The sequence below is a fragment of the Scomber japonicus genome, chromosome 18 (genome assembly GCF_027409825.1).
Source record: "Scomber japonicus isolate fScoJap1 chromosome 18, fScoJap1.pri, whole genome shotgun sequence".
NCBI lineage: Eukaryota > Metazoa > Chordata > Actinopteri > Scombriformes > Scombridae > Scomber > Scomber japonicus.
The window spans coordinates 27893904-27914561 of record NC_070595.1 but is presented as its reverse complement, the minus strand read 5'-3'; the positions used below and the strand labels follow the sequence as shown (position 1 = coordinate 27914561).

At 38.5% G+C, this 20658-nt stretch overlaps 1 protein-coding gene across 1 annotated transcript; it reads right to left on the bottom strand.

Moving 5' to 3' along the window:
• Positions 1 to 193: 193 nt before the first annotated feature.
• Positions 194 to 20016, bottom strand: LOC128379337 (NACHT, LRR and PYD domains-containing protein 12-like). The gene is made up of 12 exons (XM_053338955.1): positions 19721 to 20016; positions 17048 to 17164; positions 16471 to 16750; positions 13766 to 14013; positions 13520 to 13684; positions 12231 to 13003; positions 11267 to 11440; positions 10463 to 10636; positions 9174 to 9347; positions 7395 to 7568; positions 1180 to 1353; positions 194 to 455 (listed from the first exon to the last, which is right to left on the bottom strand). The coding sequence occupies exons 3-12, from the start codon at positions 16739 to 16741 to the stop codon at positions 449 to 451; spliced, it is 2334 nt and encodes a 777-aa protein (XP_053194930.1). The 5' UTR covers positions 16742 to 16750; positions 17048 to 17164; positions 19721 to 20016; the 3' UTR covers positions 194 to 448.
• Between the last annotated feature and the right edge of the window lie 642 nt (positions 20017 to 20658).

Sequence of the window (20658 nt, the reverse complement as noted above, 5' to 3'; positions counted from 1 at the left end):
GTGCTCTCATTGCACTCTAACATAAATTACATTCCAACAGCATGATGGAATAAAAATGATAAAAATCATATTATTAACATAAATTACATCGTCAGAGATACATTAAATGAATAGTATTTGACTGTCAGACTATTAAAAAAGACTTGAGTGCTGTCAATGAGACATTACAATATAAAACACATTTTGGGCTCAATTAAAGTCAAGAAACTGCAGCAATGAATACAGAAAAAGTCAAAACTTCTCTGACTCAGCTTTACTCTGCTACTGCTACTGAGTTAACAGGAAGCTGAACGAAGACCTTGATTGGTGCAGAGCATCCTGATACCATCATGCACATGCACACCAGCGGCGGCACTGTGCCTGTAAACTGTGAGTGGGTTAAAGAGGGATGCCGGTGCTGAAACTGGATGACCTTCTGAACAATGTTGACTCACTCTGATGGAGATCATCACCAGCTGATGAGAGAAGAAGAAAGAACAGAGGAGATAAATGAGTGTTTAGTGAGACTCACTTCATCAGCTGTCAGTCAGTGATGCAGCACATCCAGTATAAAGAGCAGCAGGGACTTCAGTCCTGTTCAGACCAGAAGTGGAACAGCTGTGCAGCGTAGCTTGCTTCCTTTCAGCTCTCATGTTAACGTGTTGGAGTGAACACACTGAGCTCCAAGCTCACACACCTGCACACACTTTTACTATCAAGTGTGTTTCCTCTGCAGATTTCACTGAAGTACACAGAGGAAATAAAGTGCAGAGAGTCATGAACACATCCTTACTGCAGAAACAGAGACATTCACTCATCAGTTTACTGATGGATTTACTGCTGATACATGTCAACTCTTATCAAAGTTTAAAGCTACAGAGTCTCTGTGGGATTTGAAGATGTTTCCAAGAACATGTAGAATCTCTATGTTTCAACAATATGAATCATATCAACATTTGTGAAGTGATCAGATTTGATGGTGTGACAGTTTGATGATGAGGACCACTGTCTCTATACATGTTATAAGGCTGTCAGCTGTAATCCAGCTTTATTTCCTGCAGACATCAATACAACAACAGTTGTCTTCACATCAACTCAAACACATGATCACAGCAAGCTTCTGGAAAGCAAGGAAAGGAAAGCAAGTGTTTAATACAAACTGCTGAAACCAGCACAGACTGACTCCAACTCTCTACTGACCTCAGATACTCCAGTCTGCAGCGTGGACTCTTCTTAAGATCACACAGCAGCTTCACATCTGAATCCTTCAGGTTGTTGTCACTCAGATCCAGCTCTTTCAGATGGGAGGGGTTGCACTTCAGAGCTGAGACCAGAGAAGCACAGCTGGTCTCTGACAAGCTGCAGCCCCATAATCTGAATAAAGAATAAATTATGTAAATTAAAATCCATTTATAATCCAATCAGATGTGTTCAGGTTTTAAATGTGTAGTTCAACACTACTATGTCCTCATCCATCCAGAAAATGGAAACTCCATGAACAGGATGCAGGTTAAAAACTGTCAGATACAAACAGTGAAAGTATTTTTTTTTTAAAAAGGAACAAGAACTTTTCATTTTCCCTTTTTTAAACGGAACTTCTACTCTTTAATAATCTACTTTTTGCTTTTCTACATTTGCCATTTATAGCTTCATTACAACTAGTCTGCTCTAAATGTGGGGACTGAGTGTAGACTGTGGTCAAGCTAACTGCCTTTTAAATTCTGTTGCACTGTTACTGTAGTAATTACGGTAGTCTAAATGTACTCCTTATGCATTGCCTTTAGGCTACCATAATTTCTATAGTACCAGCTGCCTGGAAGAAAAATAAGCCCCACCTCTCTTTTTACCATGATGAGATTTTTCATGTGTAGCCTTAATCTTTGATGTTATGATGATGACATTAACTTATCTTGTACCTAGTAGTCTGTTGGGCTTTTAAATTGGGATACATTAGAAAGCAGTTAATCTAATGTAACGCCAAATTCAATGTTAAGGTCATTACATTTGTCTGTTCTGGGACAGATAAGGAAATGGAAAAGGAGAAGGGTAGGTGAGGTAGAGATGGAGAGAGAGTATCTTTATTTGTTTGATTAGCCTACCAGCTCTAATCTAAAAAAAGATTTTATCACCAAGTGCGGTTTTGCCTACAAATATTAAAATGCAAAATTGTAATTTATTAACCAGGTACTTTTTTTACTTTACTTGTGTATTTTTTTAATGGGTGTACTTTTACTTGAATATTCATTTTCAGAACTTTACCCACCACTGATCACTTGCAAGGGCTTCATCACTATGCACATTTAAAAAAAAAAAACAAACAAACATCCCAGTGGCTCCTATCACAGAGCATTAGCACCTGAACAGCAGAATCATATTTATAAGTCTTAACCTGTTTTATTTGAAAGAAAGTTTTGAGTCATAAGTTGCAGCAGGCTAAGACGGGGAAGATGCCCCGGCAGCATAGATTGCCATTTGTCTAAAGCTCCACAACTGATCATTGTAAAATTCAGAAATTAATATTTATTGGAAGAAAAAAACATTCAGAACATGTTTTTACCTAACAGAATTATCCGCTTCAATCCATATTTGTTGGTGTTGCCTTTCTAAAATAACTTTTTTCAAAAAACTGCTTTTTGCTCTGGTAATGTAGAATTACTGTGTGAAAAAGGAGACAGCTAAGGGGGAAAACTCTAAGGCAAAACTAAATTACAAAAATAAGGTGGAAGACAAATCTTTAATTGGAAATGTTAGACAAGCATGGGAGGGTTTAAACATATTAATGGACAGAGCCAGTAAAAAGGCCATCACTCCTGTTAATAGCAGTGAATCTTTCTGAAATGAACTAAATTATTTCTACTGCAGATTTGACATTGTAGATGATATAACAGAATGTGACTCAATATGTAATAACCTTCAAGCAGAATCATCCATTGTCATTAAAGAGGAGGATATTGGTGCAGGTCTTCTCCGACTGAAACCAATAAGACCATTGGCCCAGATGGTCTGAAAGCCCATCTTCTAAAAAACTGTGCCGCTCAGTTATTTGTTGTCTTTGCTAGACTATTTCAGTATCTTCTCGACACAAGCACTGTACCTGTAATGTGGAAATGCTCAACAATAAGGCATGTGCCAAAGAAGCTGGGGGCAAATACGCCTGATGATTTCTGGCCAATTGCTATAACCTACATATTGTGTAAAACAATGTCTGCAGTTTAGTGTCACCAAAACTGTCCCATCATATTAATGTCAATACAGAAGTAAGAAATGGTGTCCTACCTCAGATTCTCCAGTCTACAGTGTGGACTCTTCAGAAGACAACACAACAGCTCCACATCTGAGTCCTGCAGCTTGTTGTAGCCCAGATCCAGCCATTTCAGATGGGAGGGGTTGCACTTCAGAGCTGAGACCAAAGAAGCACAGCTGGTCTCTGACAAACTGCAGTCCTTCAATCTGTGTAAAGAATAAATGATGTAGATTAAACTCCATTTATAATCCAATAAGAGGTTTTCAGGTTTTTAATGTGTAGTTCAACATTACGACTGAGTCAATCAGTGTTAACATCTGAACCGGTCTTCTTCTGCAGATACTGGTTTGGGGTTTGGGGTGGGTGGAAGAGTTTTCGTTTTAGTTACATTTTATTGTATATTTTCTTTTCTTCTACTTGCGTGCTGCTTCTATAACTCAACATGCTCAACCTAGGCAGATGCCTCACTCGTTGGTGGGGATAGAGAAATGTGGGACTGTCATTAGCACTTACCCGAGTTGTACCCGGCTAGCTCTGACACCTAGTCTACACCGAGTGGTGCTTTAAGATTTACTAGCTGGAATGTTTAAGGGCTGGATCCTCCTGTCAAATGCAACAAAGTGTTTAATCATTGTTACAAACCGGCTCAAAGTCCATATCAGAAATGGGAATCACACATGACAACACGTATCTAAAATAATATTTATTACAAACTTAAGTTAAATAACAATGTTAATCAGTTATATCAGTCATGAATGCAGTGTGTGGATGAGTGAAATGTGTGGTGCGATATGTGCCAACCAAACTGAAACCAAAATCCCAACCAAACCCATCTGGTTGGTGGAGGCCTGGAAGGAAGACAAGAGAGAGTAATTACAAAGCAGCCAGCTAAATAGGCTGAGGCCTAAACTATACAGGTGTAGGTAGTTTCCCTGACGTCCTCTCTAGTCCCACCCACTGGCTCCTGAGCCAAGAAGCCCAAGGAAAAAGGGGAAGAGGGGGACGTCACATCATCTAAAATGTTTAAATTCTAAAAAAAGGCCTTTTTATAAGAGACCCACCTTAAGATATCAGATCAACAAAAACTTTGCAGGGGGTGGGAGGGTCAACTTTACCATTCCTCATTTTGAAGTAAGGCGTGGCAATTTCCTAATTCATAAATCAGTTCCACTCTCTGTGACCAATGTCATATTAGAACAAAAATGAAATGCCTGGGGAAATGTAGCTTCTCTGGACGCTACTGCGTTATTTGATCAGTAAAATAGCTTCACTACTGAAAAGTTATTTGATGTAGAAAACATTTAACTACTTATAACGCAGCTACTGCCCAACACTGGACAGATGTCATCTAGGACCAGCAGATCTCGGTCATTTGTTCTAGACTTGTCCCACCATTACTTTGTTCTGGAAATTCTCTCAGCAATTACACCTGCCAACATCTGCCCCTCACCACTAGTTGCCCTGTTTGGTGTTCTACCCATTGGCAACCCCCTGCCATCTTACTTTACTGAGCTTATGGCCTTTCTCACACTTTTGGCAAGACGTGCCATATTTTCACCTTTGTTGGGACCTAAATTTTTAAAATGAGCACCTGTAGTCTTGTTAATCCATATGTATAAGGTCTTCTGTAAATGTTTTTTGTATATTAAAAATCTCACAAATAAATAATACTTTTTCAAAAACAAACAATAGTAACAGACAGTCAGTAAACTTACATCAGAGTATCCAGTATACAGTGTGGACTCTTCACAAGATCACACAGCAGCTCTACATCTGAATCCTGCAGCTTGTTTTTACTCAGTTTCAGCAGTGTCAGATGGGAGGGGTTGTCCTTCAGAGCTGAAGCCAGAGAAGCACAGCTGGACTCTGACAAACTGCAGTCCCTCAATCTGAATAAAGAGTAAATGATGTAGATTAAAATCCATTTGTAATCCAATCAGATGTGTTCAGGTTTAAATGTGTAGTTCAACATTACTATGTCCTCATCAATGAGCTTTTCTCTAAAATGAGCGGAGTAGTGACGTGATGGGTTTATAAGCCGGCTTCCTTCTGAGAGCTGCTTCCCCCCCCCTCTTTTTTTTTTTTTTTTTTTTTTCCCCCACACACACACACACACACACATATATATATATATATATAATATAATGTATATACTTAATTTACCACATATATTATTAAGGGCAGATAATAACGGAAAAAAACGTATCGGCTTCTCTAAGTGGAGACACTTAGGACCTGTTTTACTAAAGGTTTGCGAGTAAAAACGTGTGCAAATTTAACATCACCTACAAAAAAATGTGCAAGCTGTTCTACTAACGCAGCACAACGAGCCTTGTGTCTTTCAAAGTGCAAGATAATACACACTGTCCGTTTAGTACATCGGCCATTATGAATATGTAATATGGGGTGTTTTTACCCCAGTGTGAAAAATACAGGGAGGAGAAAATGCAAATATGTTAAGCACACGCATTGTAATTTACCAAACCTGAAGGTAATTTTGCTGATGGTAACTGCTTCTCTAAATAATACCTTTGAAAGGGAAGATTTTCACCGCTTGCGCACAGCTCACAGATGACTGCTGTTACTGTGTTGAGGAGGAGACGGAGGCAAGAGGACATAATTCACAGAGAATGGACTTTTTCCACCTGTGTTAATAATTGTGGAGTGGAATACTTTTGGTTTTACTAACAGCATTGTTTTTGTAACAAATACTCTCCCATACAGCGTTTTTTTCTGGTAATACTTTTTTTGCTCAGTGTATTTGTGAAACTCTTTCACTAGAACCTCTAATTTCATGGGATCACATTTCATTTTGCGCTTGCAGCTTTCTGCTCATCCAAACTCTCCATTAAGACCAGGCAGGGAGTTCCGGTCCTCTGAAATGAGGCCAACGCGGAAGTAACTTAGAACTGCATTCTAGCAAAAGGCCACCAGGGGGTGACCGTTTTGGTGTCAAAAGGACTTCCGTCTCTATACAAGTCAATGGAGAATTCTCCAACTTCTCACTTGATTTCTAACCTCACTAAATGTTTTCAAAATGTGTTTATGGTCTCAATCGCTAGTTTAAAGCCTTCTTCAATGCAGTATGATGTTCATTTGTGAAATGTTGGCCTCCCAGATTTTGTATTTGACGATATGCATTAGGGTGTGGCTACGTCGTGATTGACAGGTTGATTGCACAATGTCCTCGAGATCCAGCCCTCGCAAGCATAGCAACCTTCCCGCTCCGCCCATGGCTCCGCCTCATGCCCATATAAGTGGAATCTGTGTTTTTATTTTTCCCAGCATGCACCTGAAATTTTCAAGATGGCGCTGCCCAGATCCGAAACTATTGCCTTCTGAGCAGCAGTCCACAAACCAATGGGTGATGTCACGGATGTTACGTCCATTTCGTCTATACAGTGTATGATTAAGACACGCAAAACCCTCATTTAAATATTGCTGTCTGCACGTGTCATTTGTGCACTTATTCTTAGTAGATCACCCGCAAAATATACTTTGACCAATCTGTTGCACTGCACACGCAATTTTGTATCCTTTATTTGGGATATTAGTAAATCAGGCCCTTAGTGTCTTTCTTAACATTAATCTACCGTAAAGACATTATTTATTTTTCTTTGTTATATTTTCCATTTTTAATGTGATTTCTTTGGAATAGTATTTGTTTTGGATAGTTTTTTTTAATCTAATTCACAACAATTAATATAAATAAATTGTAAATAGTGTCTGGTGTTTTACATTAATATTTTCATACATTTTAATACTAAACATAATGTAAAATAATGCTAAAATCTATTAAAACTGAATAATTTATGTGACACACAGACCAATCAGAGGTGAAAATGTTAAATTTTGTTCTGTGTGTGTGTGTGTGTGTGTGTGTGTGTGTTCTGAAGGATCAATATCAATGAACAGACATTATTCATTAAAACACATTAAAGAATCTTGAAAAGAAATATTTCTCCTTCATCAAGTAAACTTCATCAGTTCAAACAGATATTAGTTGAGAGGATCTTCTGTATACAGATGTGACTCTTTACTGAAAATTATGAAAATTAATTTACTTTAACAAAAAATTTACGTCATGGATGTAAGTTATGTATGTACATAAATTAGGTTCAGTGGTTAAACATTAAGATTAACAATAGTAACAGACAGTCAGTGAACTTACCCCAGTCTCTTCAGTCTACAGTCTGGACTCTTCAGAAGATCACACAGCAGCTCCACGACTGAATCCTGCAGCTTGTTTTTACTCAGCTCTAGCAATCTCAAATGGGAGGGGTTGCACTTCAAAGCTGAGATCAGAGAAGCACAGCTGGTGTCTGACAAACTGCAGTCACCCAATCTGAATAAAGAATAAATGATGTAGATTAAAATCCATTTATAATCCAATCAGATGTGTTCAGGTTTTAAATGTGTAGTTCAACATTACTATGTCCTCATCAATGAACAGAGTGACTTTGTCATTGTGTTATTGTGGATCATCATAATGTCAGCCTTCTACAGACATCATCCAAATGTCACCACAACATTCAGACACATAATCATGTCAACACTGAGTCAATCTGTGTGTGTGTGTGTGTGTGTGTGTGTGTGTGTGTGTGTGTGTGTGTGTGTGGTAACAGGCTTGTTAAAGATTAATGAAGTTTGTCAAAATGTATTTCTATATTCATTCAGTAATTATTTTATTTTGCAAGCAAGATATTTTTGTCATTTTCCATTCTCATTTCTTGTGAAACAGGTTCATATTTTATGTTTATCATTTCATTAGTTGTGACTGAGCGTCCTCCTGTGGCCGGTGGTGGTAAACATAATGACAGTAAAACGCCAGCCTGTCTCTTTTCCTGCTGCTGACGATCTGAGATACTGAAAACAGCTCTGTGATTTCCTCAAATATTAAGTTATGAAACTGCCTTTACTGAAGTTAAAGTGCAGGTTATTTGAGTCACGTTTTGTGACTATCAGTGAGTCGCTATTTTATTGTCCTTTCTTTCTTTGAGTGAACCTGCGCTAGTCTGTTAGCCATGTTAGATGCTGGGCCTCACACAGTATGTTTGAGAAGTAATGCATGACCATTGTAATATGGTGACTGCTTCAGTATGTTGATTTTATTCTCTTTTTAATGTGTAGTAAAGGAGCTGTATGGTATATCTGATCATCACCACCAGCCACACTGATGTATGTTTTTATTTAACAGCTGTGCTGACCAATAAATGTGGTGTGAACCTGAGGGAAGTCACAGAGTGATCCCTTCAGTCTGCTGAGGTTAAGACAAAATAAAAAAGGTTACACACATATGTGTGCGTTGTAAAAGTGAATAAGCAACAAATGGTTGGTTTATGTAATTGTGTTCCTGACTCCCAATTTCCTGTCCTGGCGATGTGACACATCATCTGTATATTGACGTATTTCTTATGGTTATTTGCCATTGGCTGCAGTCATATAGACTGGTATGTTTGACCAATCACAGATCATTTCTTTGTTCCTTCAGAAACTATAATAGATTAGGTTTGTTCTTTGCTCAGTGAGATGAGCTGATGTCACTCTGTGTGTATGCTGTCTCCTTATTGGACAATAATAGTTGTTTAATCTTCAACCCAGCAGTGCTTTGTGTATTATTTCATATTAAACACATTAAAGAATATAATAAAGAAATATTTCTCCTTCATCAAGTAAACTTGATCAGTTTCAAACAGAGTTAGTTGAGAGGATCTTCTGTATACAGATGTGACTCTTTACCAAAAATTATAAACATTCATTTACTTTAACAACAAACAGTGAACATTTTCTACAGTTTCTTTAAGAATCAGTCATATTACTACAGACTCAACTGTTCAGTAAGATACTGAGAATCCAGAAGAGATTTGCTGTTGCTGATGTATGTACATAAATTAGGTTCAGCTGTTAAACATTAAGATCAACAACAATAACAGACAGTCAGTGAACTTACATCAGTTCCTCCAGTCTACAGTCTAGACTCTTCAGAAGATCACACAGTAGCTCCACGTCTGAATCCTGCAGCTTGTTGTTACTCAGATCCAGCCATCTCAGATGGGAGGGGTTGCACTTCAGAGCTGAAGCCAGAGAAGCACAGCTGGTCTCTGATGAACTGCAGCCATCCAATCTGAATAAAGAATAAATGATGTAGATTGAAATTCATTTATAATCCAATCAGATGTGTTCAGGTTTTAAATGTGTACTGCTTACATCATTTGAGTCCTATTAAAAGTCTTTCTGTTAGAGATGCTGATTTTGTTAGATATCAGTAGTTAATGATGCTAGTTAAAGATGTATCATAAAAAAACTACTTTTGAACATGTACTGTAGCTTTACAATACCTACAAATCCAATAATTCATTTAAATGAGAAATGTTACTCAAACATAACTTCTGTGCAATATAATTGTTTACATGTCTGCTATTTCATTACTAACATAAACAAAACTACAAAAATCAAACTAAGAAAACGTTTTTCCCCCATTAGATGCCACCTTCTAACAAGGAAAAATCATTACAGAGCATGTCTGAATGCTACAGCATGAAACAGCTGAGTGGGAAGAATGTCTTCACTTGGCTTCAACCACCTGATTTAAAATATAATATCCTAATCATTTCATGTTGTCATGTTTTCCTTTTTCTAAACTTAAAATAACATTGAAAAACTGAGTTCACTGAACCTTGTTGACTGTCATATTTGATATTCAGTCGCAATTTCTTCAACAAACAGTGTATCAGATTTTTATGCAAAATACTGGTTACGTCCACTGATGCAACCCAGTGTCCACTAGGTGTAAGCAGTATTTTTTCATAAAAGTCTGATTATGTACAGGAAAATAAACATTAACTAAAAAATGTAAATAAATAAATAAATGTAATCCACTTTTGCAATGCAACAAAATGTTTTTTACCAAATTTTACATCAATGACCCCAACTTATTTATTACTCATTTGATGTTTTAAAATGAATTATGTGTATAAATGCACTTAAATACACTGTAGGTGATTCAAATATATAATATTTATCATTATTTATGGTTACACGATGGGACACTATCAGGAGCACTCAGTCTTACTTTTGGAAAAACAAATGTTGCAAAATATACCTATTAATAGATACATTAAGACATTTTTACATTTCTCATCTTGCCAACCCTTATTTGTCACTGACCCATGTACATAAACTAGGTTCAGTTGTTAAACATTAAGATCAACAATAGTAACAGACAGTCAGTGAACTGACCCCAGAGTCTCCAGTCTAAAGTCTGGACTCTCCTTAAGATCAGACAGCAGCTTCACAGACGAGCTCTTCAGCTTGTTGTTACTCAGATCCAGCAGTCTCAGATGGGAGGGGTTAGCCTTCAGAGCTGAGACCAGAGAAGCACAGCTGGTCTCTGACAAACTGCAGCCACACAATCTGAATAAAGAATAAATGATGTAGATTAAAAACTTTTTATAATCCAATCAGGTGTGTTCAGGTTTTAAATGTGTAGATCAACATCACTATGTCTGCATCTATTAAATCAGCTCTTCTTCCTGTATTTGGTAGTTTAGTAGGTGTGTGTAATTAAAACATGTTATTGGTGGCAGTAATCATTCCTCCTGTCCATACTGACTGTGAAGTGGTCTCTTCCTAACACAGCTGCACTGTAGGGAATGACTTCATTCAGCTGGAGCTAATATGAGGCTATGACAGTCTGGTAGACTCACACTTGATTTGTCTGACTCAAATATTTAGAACAAAATTCCCTCTTTGGGTTTGGATCCCTCCACTGCAGCTCAGCAAGGAAACACTGAAGAAACACAAACATACTTACTTTATCTGTGTTACTCAGACTGCTGAAGCCTCATATTAGTTTAAACCCTGGAAGTCATTTTTACACAGAACAAGACTGTGGATTTTAAATCCCTGAACATTTTTAATTCTACAGATTTGCGCTAAAAGCAGATCCTGAAAATGTATGAACCAAACATCTGAAACTTCAGTGAAGGATTTTAATTGAATCTATAGAAACAAATCTAACAAATCTACAGTCAGTGAACTGACCTCAGAGTCTCCAGTTTACAGTTTGGACTCTCAAGTCCAGCACACAGAAGCTTCATGTCTGACTCATACAGGATGTTGTAGCTCAGGTCCAGATCTCTCAGATGGGAGGGGTTGACGTTCAGAGCTGAGGCCACAACTTCATAGTGAGTCTTTGTGAGATAACAGTGAGGAAGTCTGTAATGACACAATGACGGAGCTACTAGCTTCAATGTTGATTTTCAATGTGCTTCTCTCTCCTATTCTTCCTCTCTCTCCTCTCTATCCCAACTGGTCAACCCACTTTGAGCATGGCTCTGCCTATATTTACTTCATGCATATGATGATGAAACAGTTTGAAGTTAAATACATTCCTTTAATGAAAAGCAACAGTAAATGAACCACTGACATTGTAGGAGACATTGACATTGTCTTAACCAAAATAATAACTTAACTGCATTCACAGATAACTGTAAAATACTGATATATGTTGTGATAAAATGCTGCTGTAATAAAACCTCAACCACAACCTCTGAAGTCCTTCATTTGTTTTACCAGGTTTGAATGATGCCTCCAACATTCAAGGGTAGAAAAGTACAAGAAAATACTGTAAAATCCAATAATTACTAGAAATAAATAGAAGACCTGTGTTGATTAACTAAAAAACTAAAAACACAACCAACTGAAAAATCAACATTTAAAATTAAAAAAAAAATGTAACAATTGAAAAAGCTAACAAAAATCTGTGACTGAATATAACTGATGTTATTCTGCTATAAACAACTACAGCACTATTTTAACAATAATACAAATTTTTACAATTCTGAGTTATTCATATAGCACCAAATCACAACTAAAGTTCCCTTAATGCACTTTTCACATAGAACAGGCCTAAACTGTACTCTTTAATTTAATTTAAAGAAATCCAACATTTGAAGAACTTAACTACTAATCTACACTGATGAATGTTAATCACATGTGGACTTACCGAGCCTTTCTGCAGTTCCTCACAGCTGGGATCAGTCTCTGTCGTCCCTCATGTGATGTGTTGTACTTCTCCAGGTCCAACTCATCCAGAACCTCCTCTGACATCTGCAGCATGTAGGCCAGAGCTGAGCAGTGGATCAGAGAGAGTTCCTTCTCTGATCTGTTCTCTGACTTCAGGAACTCTTGGATCTCCTGATGTACTGAGCCGTCGTTTATCTCCATCAGACAGTGGAAGATGTTGATGCTTCTGTCAGGAGAGACCTCCATATTCATCTTCTTCAGGTTGGTGATGGCTCTCTGGATGGTTTCTGGACTGTTGTCTGTCTGACCCAGCAGGTCTCCTAAGACACTCTGGTTGGACTCCAGAGAGAGGCCATGAAGGAAGCGAACAAACAGGTCCAGGTGGCCATTTTTACTTTGGAGAGATTTCTCCATGGCTCCGTTCAGGAAGTGATCCAGAGATGAGTCACTGTAGTCTTCTCCCAGGAAGTCCTTCAGTACCTCTGTGTTCCTGCTGGTGTAACAGTGGTACATGTAGACTGCAGCCAGAAACTCCTGAACGCTCAGATGAACAAAGCAGTAAACCGTTTTCTTCTGGAGTTTCTCTCTTTTGAAGATCTGTGTACAAAATCCTGATAACACTGCAGCCTCTGTGACATCAAGACCACACTGCTCCAGGTCTTTTTGGTAGAACAGGATGTTTCCTTTCTGCAGCTGTTCAAATGCCAGCCTCCCCAGCTTCAGAAGAACTGTGTTGTCAGCCTCTGTCAGCTCCTGTGGACTCGTCTCATGTCCCCCATCATACTTGTTCTTCTTCCTCTTTGTCTGAATCAGCAGGAAGTATGAGTACATGTCAGTCAGGGTCTTGGGCAGCTCTTCTTTCTCGTCTGAAGTCAACATTTCGTCCAGACTTGTAGCAGTGATCCAGCAGAAGACTGGGATGCGACACATGATGTGGAGGCTCCTGGATGTCTTGATGTGTGAGATGATTTTGCTGGACTGCTCTTCATCACTGAATCTCTTCCTGAAGTACTCCTCCTTCTGGTCATCAGTGAAGCCTCGTACCTCTGTTACCCTGTCAACAAATGTACGAGGGATCTGATTGGCTGCTGCAGGTCGGGAAGTTATCCAGATGAGACCCAAGGGAAGCAGGTTACCCTTGATGAGGTTTGTCAACAGCACGCTGACTGATGTCTTCTGTGTGACATCAGTCACGACTTCCTTGGTGTTGAATTCCAGTGAAAGTCTGCTTTCATCCAGGCCGTCAAAGATGAACAGAACTTTACAGACCGCAAGCTTCTTTGCTGTGAGCTTTAATGTTGGATGGCATTCTTGGATCAGCATGATCAGATTGTACTGCTCATCTTTGATCGAGTTCAGCTCCCTGAATGGAAGCAGAACCAGCAGACTGATATCTTGGTTTTCGGAGCCCACTGCCCAGTCCAGAGTGAACTTCTGCACTGAGAAGGTTTTTCCAACGCCAGCAACACCGTTAGTCAGAACGACTCTGATGAGTTTCTTCTGATTTGGTAAGACTTTAAAGATGTTGTGGCATTTGATTGGAGTGTCATGGAGGGTCTTCATCTTGGAAGCTGTCTCAAGCTGCCACACCTCATGTTGAGTATCAACTTCGTTACTGCTTCCCTCTGTGATGTAGACATCAGTGTATCTATCGTCGAAGAGGATTTCATCTTCTGGTTCATCACTTGTTTCAGGCACTTTTTGACATCTCCTCGTCAGATTGATCTTACATATACCTAAACCCTTCTGCAGATCACCATCTGCTGAAAGAGAAGAAAAATATAGATGTAAACAACTATCAGTGTTTCCGTGCACTTATGTAATCTGTTTACTCAGAGAAACCAGGCTATGTGAGTAATCATGGAACATATAAACACACATAGTAGAAACCTAGTTTCTGTACTTCTGTTTGTACAAACAACAAATCAGTAATGAGATTTTTCCTCTACATTGACTGCATGGCTTTCTTGTTTTATCAGTATAAGTGATAGAAGACATGTGTTAGTCCTGACATTTTGTTCTGTTTTGCTCTGTGGGCCCCATCTTGCACCCGCTGCACAGTGGATGGCGGGTGCCACGCATGTAACTTTGTTAGTTTCAGACTGACGCAGTTGTCATTTTCTCGGCCTGTGCTCTCGTTGTCTAAACATGTTGGCCTCAAAATGAGGTGTGGTCTGGCACGTTGTAGGTGTGTTGCTATTTAAAAGGTAGAGGAAAGTGATTGCGCTAGTGACCAAAAAGAGAACACTGTCACTCCAGCATATTTCACTGTTATTTTAAGGGCGCATTATTATGATTTTAATAGGTGGGTGCACAATGCGTGTACACTCTGCCTGTTACACAAGCAGGGACCGGCAGCGGCACACAAACATACAAGAAAAAAAAAAGTACCCCATTATATCAAGATATTAAAACATTCATGTCATATTGGTTATTCATAATATTTATCAGATTTAATTAATTGTAAAAATAACAGATTAAATGAGAATGAGCCTTTCACTATTGTGTCTGTATTTGTGTGTGGGGGGTTTCAGCACCTTTGAGAGTGCCTCTGCAGACAGTCCTAACAACTATATAAAGGGTTAACATGATTAAAACTGTTTTTGAACAACATTTAACACATATTTGACACTGATCAGGTTTAGATACTTCCAACAATTAAATCCCTGCTGAGTTTACCTGTTACTCCAGGACTGAACAAAACTTTTTTAAAGAGAACCAAAACTGTAATTAAAAGATAAAAAACAAAAACAAAGCGCCACTATGTCTGTTTGGTGCAGCTCCGTGCATGGTGACCTGACGGGAGGAGACATGAACATATGCAGCACAGTGTGAGTTTTGGGTGTTTTTGTAGGGAATGGGTCTCAGAACCACGTCTTCTTCTGGAGGAAAGCGGCTCTGCTTCCACTCAGTGATTTTATCAACAAGAAAAGCATCTGAACATCTGTGGTTAACACATCTGTATTAATCTGTTAATGAATGTGGGTGATTCTTACAGTGTCTGTTATACACAACTATTTATACTGTAGGGCTGATATGTTGATAATTGTGCAGCCTCTGAGATGCTGCACAGAGCACAGTGCCATTACACACAGCCGCTCACTGTTTATTAAATCAGCTGATGACACCAGGCTGCTGCAGTATAACCACACACACCTCTACAATCATCAGACCGGTCAGTTATAATCCATATTCTTCCTTTTTATGAATGACACGGCGGATTAGCAGCTCATCAGCCAACTTTCTTTTCAGCAAAAGTAACTTACGTTTTATTCTTGAAACACAATGCTTGGTAAATGCCAAATGAATTGACACTCTGATTGGTCTGACGCGTCCTACGCTCAAAAATCACCTATGATTAATGAAGGGACTTCAGTCCAACCCTTTTTCCGCCGTTAAAATAGCAAAAGTGGATTTGGACACTAAAGGCACTGGCGCCATGCGATTCACGCCATGTGCTATAGATCATTAAAATCGGACCCTGTGTGTCTGAATCAGAACTTTTCCTCACAACATGAATGTGTCTGAATTTAACAAACAGTAAAATGTTGAGTGGTGGAAACCAACTTATTTACACCTCTAGAGGATAATTTGTGTTTATCACTTTTCATTCATGGTGAAAGTCAAAGTTTCTCTGATCTACAACCCTGATAACAGTAACTTATATAGACCACCTGTCACAATAATATCACTGCTATTTGATAAGAGTTCATTCATGTTTTCAACCAGTTCCACCCACAGTCTCTCAATAATCCAAATTTGACCCCCCAAATTACCCCTACATTGTGAAACCAGCCTTAGATACTGTATGAGTCAGAGCTGCCTGTGTCTGTTGATCACCAAAGGAGATATGGCCAGATGTACTGTGGGTATTGGTTCATGTAGTTATGTCTGTGTAGTTGTGTGATCATTTAGTCTACCTTCATGTGTATCCGTCCCAATACTGTTCAGCCCCTGCAGTGTTTTAAAATGACTATATTTCCCTTTAATGTACTACTTTAATGTAGTATCAGTTAACTTTTTAAACTAATTGTGCTGAGAAGAACACGGTGGCTCAGTGGTTAGCACTGGTGTCTCACTGCAAGAAAGTCCTGGGTTCAAACCCTGAATGTCTCAGGTCCTTTCTGAATCTTAATCCTAAAAAAATAAATAAAGACAGGCTGTTGTGACAGATCAGCTGTCTGGATGTGATGTCATGTTTGTCTCTTCCTGTGACTGACCTTCTGCTCCTGAGTCGATGTTTGATAACTCCTCCACCAGATCATTCCTATTGATCTTCTTTAAAATGCTCTTCATCACCTCCACAGCTCCAGAAAATTCATATTTCTGCACCATCAGATCTACAGCATCCTGCCTCTCTTCCTTTTCCAGCTTGCTCTTTTTGATGGGTGGGATGTCGTCCACCTTTTCTTTTTCCAGGTACCACTTGAACTCCTTAAATTCATCATCTGTTAAATCTTGCAGAAGGTTTAGGAGGTCCGCCTCCGTCATCTTGGCTCTCTGGTAAAATCAGAGAACAGATAAGAGACCAGTTGTGTTTCTTTTCTGTCTGTCAGTCAACTCATTCTGTGTTTCTACTGGAAGAAAAACTCAAGAGGATCATCAGTAAAAACGTCTCATCACACTCAGTAGCTGTTCTGGAACTTTCTATTGGATTGAGTTTCCTCAGTTGTCGTGGAAATGTGTTCAAATTAACATTTTTCTGCTTAAATGTTGAGAATAAAAATTCAATCTTTAACAAATCGTCAAAGTAATCTCACCACAAGATCCAGTTAGTCTTCTGCTTTCACAACTCACCTGTTTGCTGTGGTTCAGTGAACTGTGGCGTTTTCACATGTTTTCATTGGTTTGTTAAAGCTGGAAAGCCGACAGCGCCTGAAAATGAGGATCTTGTCTCAAAGTGTGATTTTTGTTCTGTGAGGTAAAAAGGACAAAGCACAGTATTTGAATAGTCGTGATTTAGTCATTAATTAAAAACTAAACTAGAGTTAAATCTATCTACTGAATACAAAACTGACTGAAAGTGATCTTATAAGCCTCCAATAAAAAGTGAGTGAAACAAGTGAAACACAGTGAGTGTCCTCCTGTAATATCACACTGTTTCATCCTGTTTCATCTTTCCTGTCTGTCTCTAGTCATGATAAATCAAATTCTAGTCCTAATGATGCTGACAGTAAGCTATCTCTCTTTGAGCTCTCTGTGACACCAGAGATGATCAATAAACTCAGCAGGTTCAGTCTGTGATTTGATGATTGTGTGAAGAGTTTTCAGAACTCAACATCTTTTGGAGCTTTTTCTGTTCTGCAAACTAAAAACACAGTTTAGATCTGAGCCTTTTGTTTCTAACTGCTAATACTGAGCTCATCCTCAGGCTTTCGTTTCAGGCGACATTTGTGCTTTTACGACACTTTTTGTTCAATTATTCAATGTGTTGTGTTTAAAAATAAAAGTATGTAATTGTGGCAGACACATCGAGAAATAAATCACATATGCAGAAGCACTGAAAATGGACTTAACAGTGAAGTAGGAGACATTGTTTGTGAAGTAGTAAAACTTTTTAAACTAAATGTATTTATAAATTCTTAGACTAGAACAGACAGAATTTGTAATGAGGGAATAGAGGCTGTTTCAAGGATTTTAACATGTTACTATTACTATTTTGTGGGGGGGGGGGGGGGGGGGGGTGCCAAATGTTTCATGAGGAGTAAAGTAGATTCACATATTTATTAGACCACAAGGAGACACACAGTGCATGTTGATAAAAACTATTATTAACAAGAAAACTCCACAGAGCGTTGTGCTGCTGAACAGAGAGCTCTGCTAAATATCTTCATTATGCATCTTTTCATTTGTGTTTCTCTCTCTCTTTCTGCTATAGTATCTCTCCCTCTGTGCGAGTGTGATTCAACAGTTTTACATATTTGACTTTTCCCAAACATTAAATGTTTAACCCTCTTAACCCCATTCAATGTTTAACATTCAAAAAATAATAGTTGACATCAGTTTTTTTGCTTCATATTTCATGACTTTTCCTAATTTGATGGGGACAACTGATTAAGCATAAAATTATCATGATGATATTTTTTCAATGTCCTGTACACATTTTGCACGCATCTATGTTCCTCTGTTTTAGCTGTGTAAAACATGTCTATCTGTGCCATAGACTGTATAAAAGAAATGGACGTAACATCCGTGACCCATCTTGAAAATTTCAGGTACATGCTGGGAAAAATAAAATTTCAATGGCAATGTGGGTTTGCGAGTCCATCACATCCAAGTCATCCAACTACTCATGCCTCCCCTCTAAAATTATCATCCCAAGTAAAATATTCAGAATTGATGGTTATATGAAGATCTCAAATAATGAAGTTATGTCTTTAACATGGCTGACTGCGTGTCAGGTGGAGCCTGGAACTATTTTGATGACCTTAGCATCGCTAAGTCTACCTTGTTGTTGAAGTAAGGAGAGGGACCATATAGTTCCATTTTTGGTGCTAACTTGACATGGGGGAGGGGGAAACATATTCCCATGAGAACTTTCCCGCACCCTGGGCATGAAAGTGTGTGTGTGTGTATGTGTGACCTACTGTACTCACACCTGCCAAATTCGAACTGATATTTCCCACACTGCGGAGGGCAGGGAATTCCCACAAGAACATTGATAGTTAACGCAAAATAAGGGAGGAGCAAACATACAAAAGCTAGTATGCCTTTTCTAAAAAGAAAAGATTTGGATGAAAGATTTTCAAGATACACCAACTCTAAAACTGAAAGTTTGACCTGATGGTGACGCTACAGGAAAGTCCATGTCGTCACTAAAACCAATAGGGTTGATCCTCTTGTGGTCATAAATGTTGTCAGTAAATTTGAAAAGATTCGAATAAAAACTTTTCAACAAACATGAATTCTAATTTAAATGTTTGGCCTGACGATGGCGCTAGAGGAAAGGTCAACTCACTACTGAGTTTCATCATCAATTGGTTATTTATGTATTATATGAGTATATATATAAGTGCCTGACACAAGAACTTTTATTTTAATCATTTTCTGGAGGCACATATCACTGGGGTCAGATTTACCCCAAGGGTAAAATGTGTTAGTAATATTTGAGGATAATAGGAGGGTTAAGACAAAGTCTGTACTACATGAAACCAAACACTCAGTTCTCTTCCATTGTACCTGCTGCTGCTGTCCTTTAGTAAATAAGGACAGACACAGTTTGACTTGTTAGTAAATCTTAAGTAAATATCACCCTGGGTTACCTGCTGCTACTTTACATTTATAGACTGGAAAATCAAACAGCAATAGCAGCCCTGTCTCTGGTTAACATGAACATGAAGATCTGTTGTAGATTACAGCTGAATGGAAGCTACTTCATTATTTCTTTCCTTCATATCTACACTACAACCTTCATGAAACCATCTCACTGAATCATCTTCAGGTCAGTTTACAGTAGAAACAGTCTCTTACTTTGTGTCTGAGGGTCCAGGTTCATTACTGAAGTCTGGAGGATAATCATTGGACCAGTCACTCTTCACAGACAGACAGCTGGATATTAGAGACTCTGTCCTCCTCTTCCTCCTCTTCCTTCATCTCCAGGAGTCTGAGAGGTAAACCAGTAACACTGCAGACACACACACATACACACAGTATAATAAACTCAGTCCTGACTCTCAACTTAGTAGCTTCTTATTAGTTGACATGACTTTAACTACAACCATGTGTGTTTTCTAGTCATCACAAAGATAAACTTTGACTCTGGTTTAAATCCAACAAACAGCTTCAGATAAACATGTGTGAGCTTCTTAACTGTGACTTCTCTCTATTTAGAGCGCAGCAGTGAGTCACGTTACATCACTGTGAGGACGCAGAAACCAGGAAAAGAACAACAGGAAACTACTTTTGAAGACTTCAAACTGTGTGATTTTATATTTTTCTGACACAGTTTAATCAACTTAACAATTCAACTTAAAAATAATCATCAGATTGATCAATAATGACAGTAATCATTATTTACAGTCCTGATATTAACACTCACCTGCCTCAGAGTTGTTTTCCTCCTCCTGCTCTGCTGACTGTGAAATGGCGTTTGACAAAATACTTTCAATTTTAACTTCCTGTGGTGTAACCAGACATGAAATGAAGTCTGTACTAGCGTTCACCTTTACTGTCTTCCTGTCCCCACCCTTCCTCCTTACTGGAAATCATGTGTGTATGTGTATTTATTACTTTACTGGGCCGTTTCTAGTATAATCATGGACCTTGTTGGGACCAGTAGTCCTCATGGAGAACAAAGTCCGGTCATAATGTGGCAGATACAGTTTTTCTTTATTATTATATTGATGCTGAATTGATAAGAAGACTTTGGTTTTATGAAGCCTTTTATCTTGTGTTTCTAGACTTATGTG

Excerpts from the sequence above, each read along its gene's own strand:
- LOC128379337 (XM_053338955.1), bottom strand. The coding sequence starts at position 16,741 with ATGACGGAGGCGGACCTCCTAAACCTTCTGCAAGATTTAACAGATGAT. Across the intron at positions 13,685-13,765 it reads AATGCCACAACATCTTTAAA|AAGTTCACTCTGGACTGGGC; the intron begins GTCTTACCAAAT and ends TTCTCAGTGCAG. Across the intron at positions 9,348-10,462 it reads TTTAGACTGGAGACTCTGGG|ATTGGATGGCTGCAGTTCAT; the intron begins GTCAGTTCACTG and ends TTCTTTATTCAG.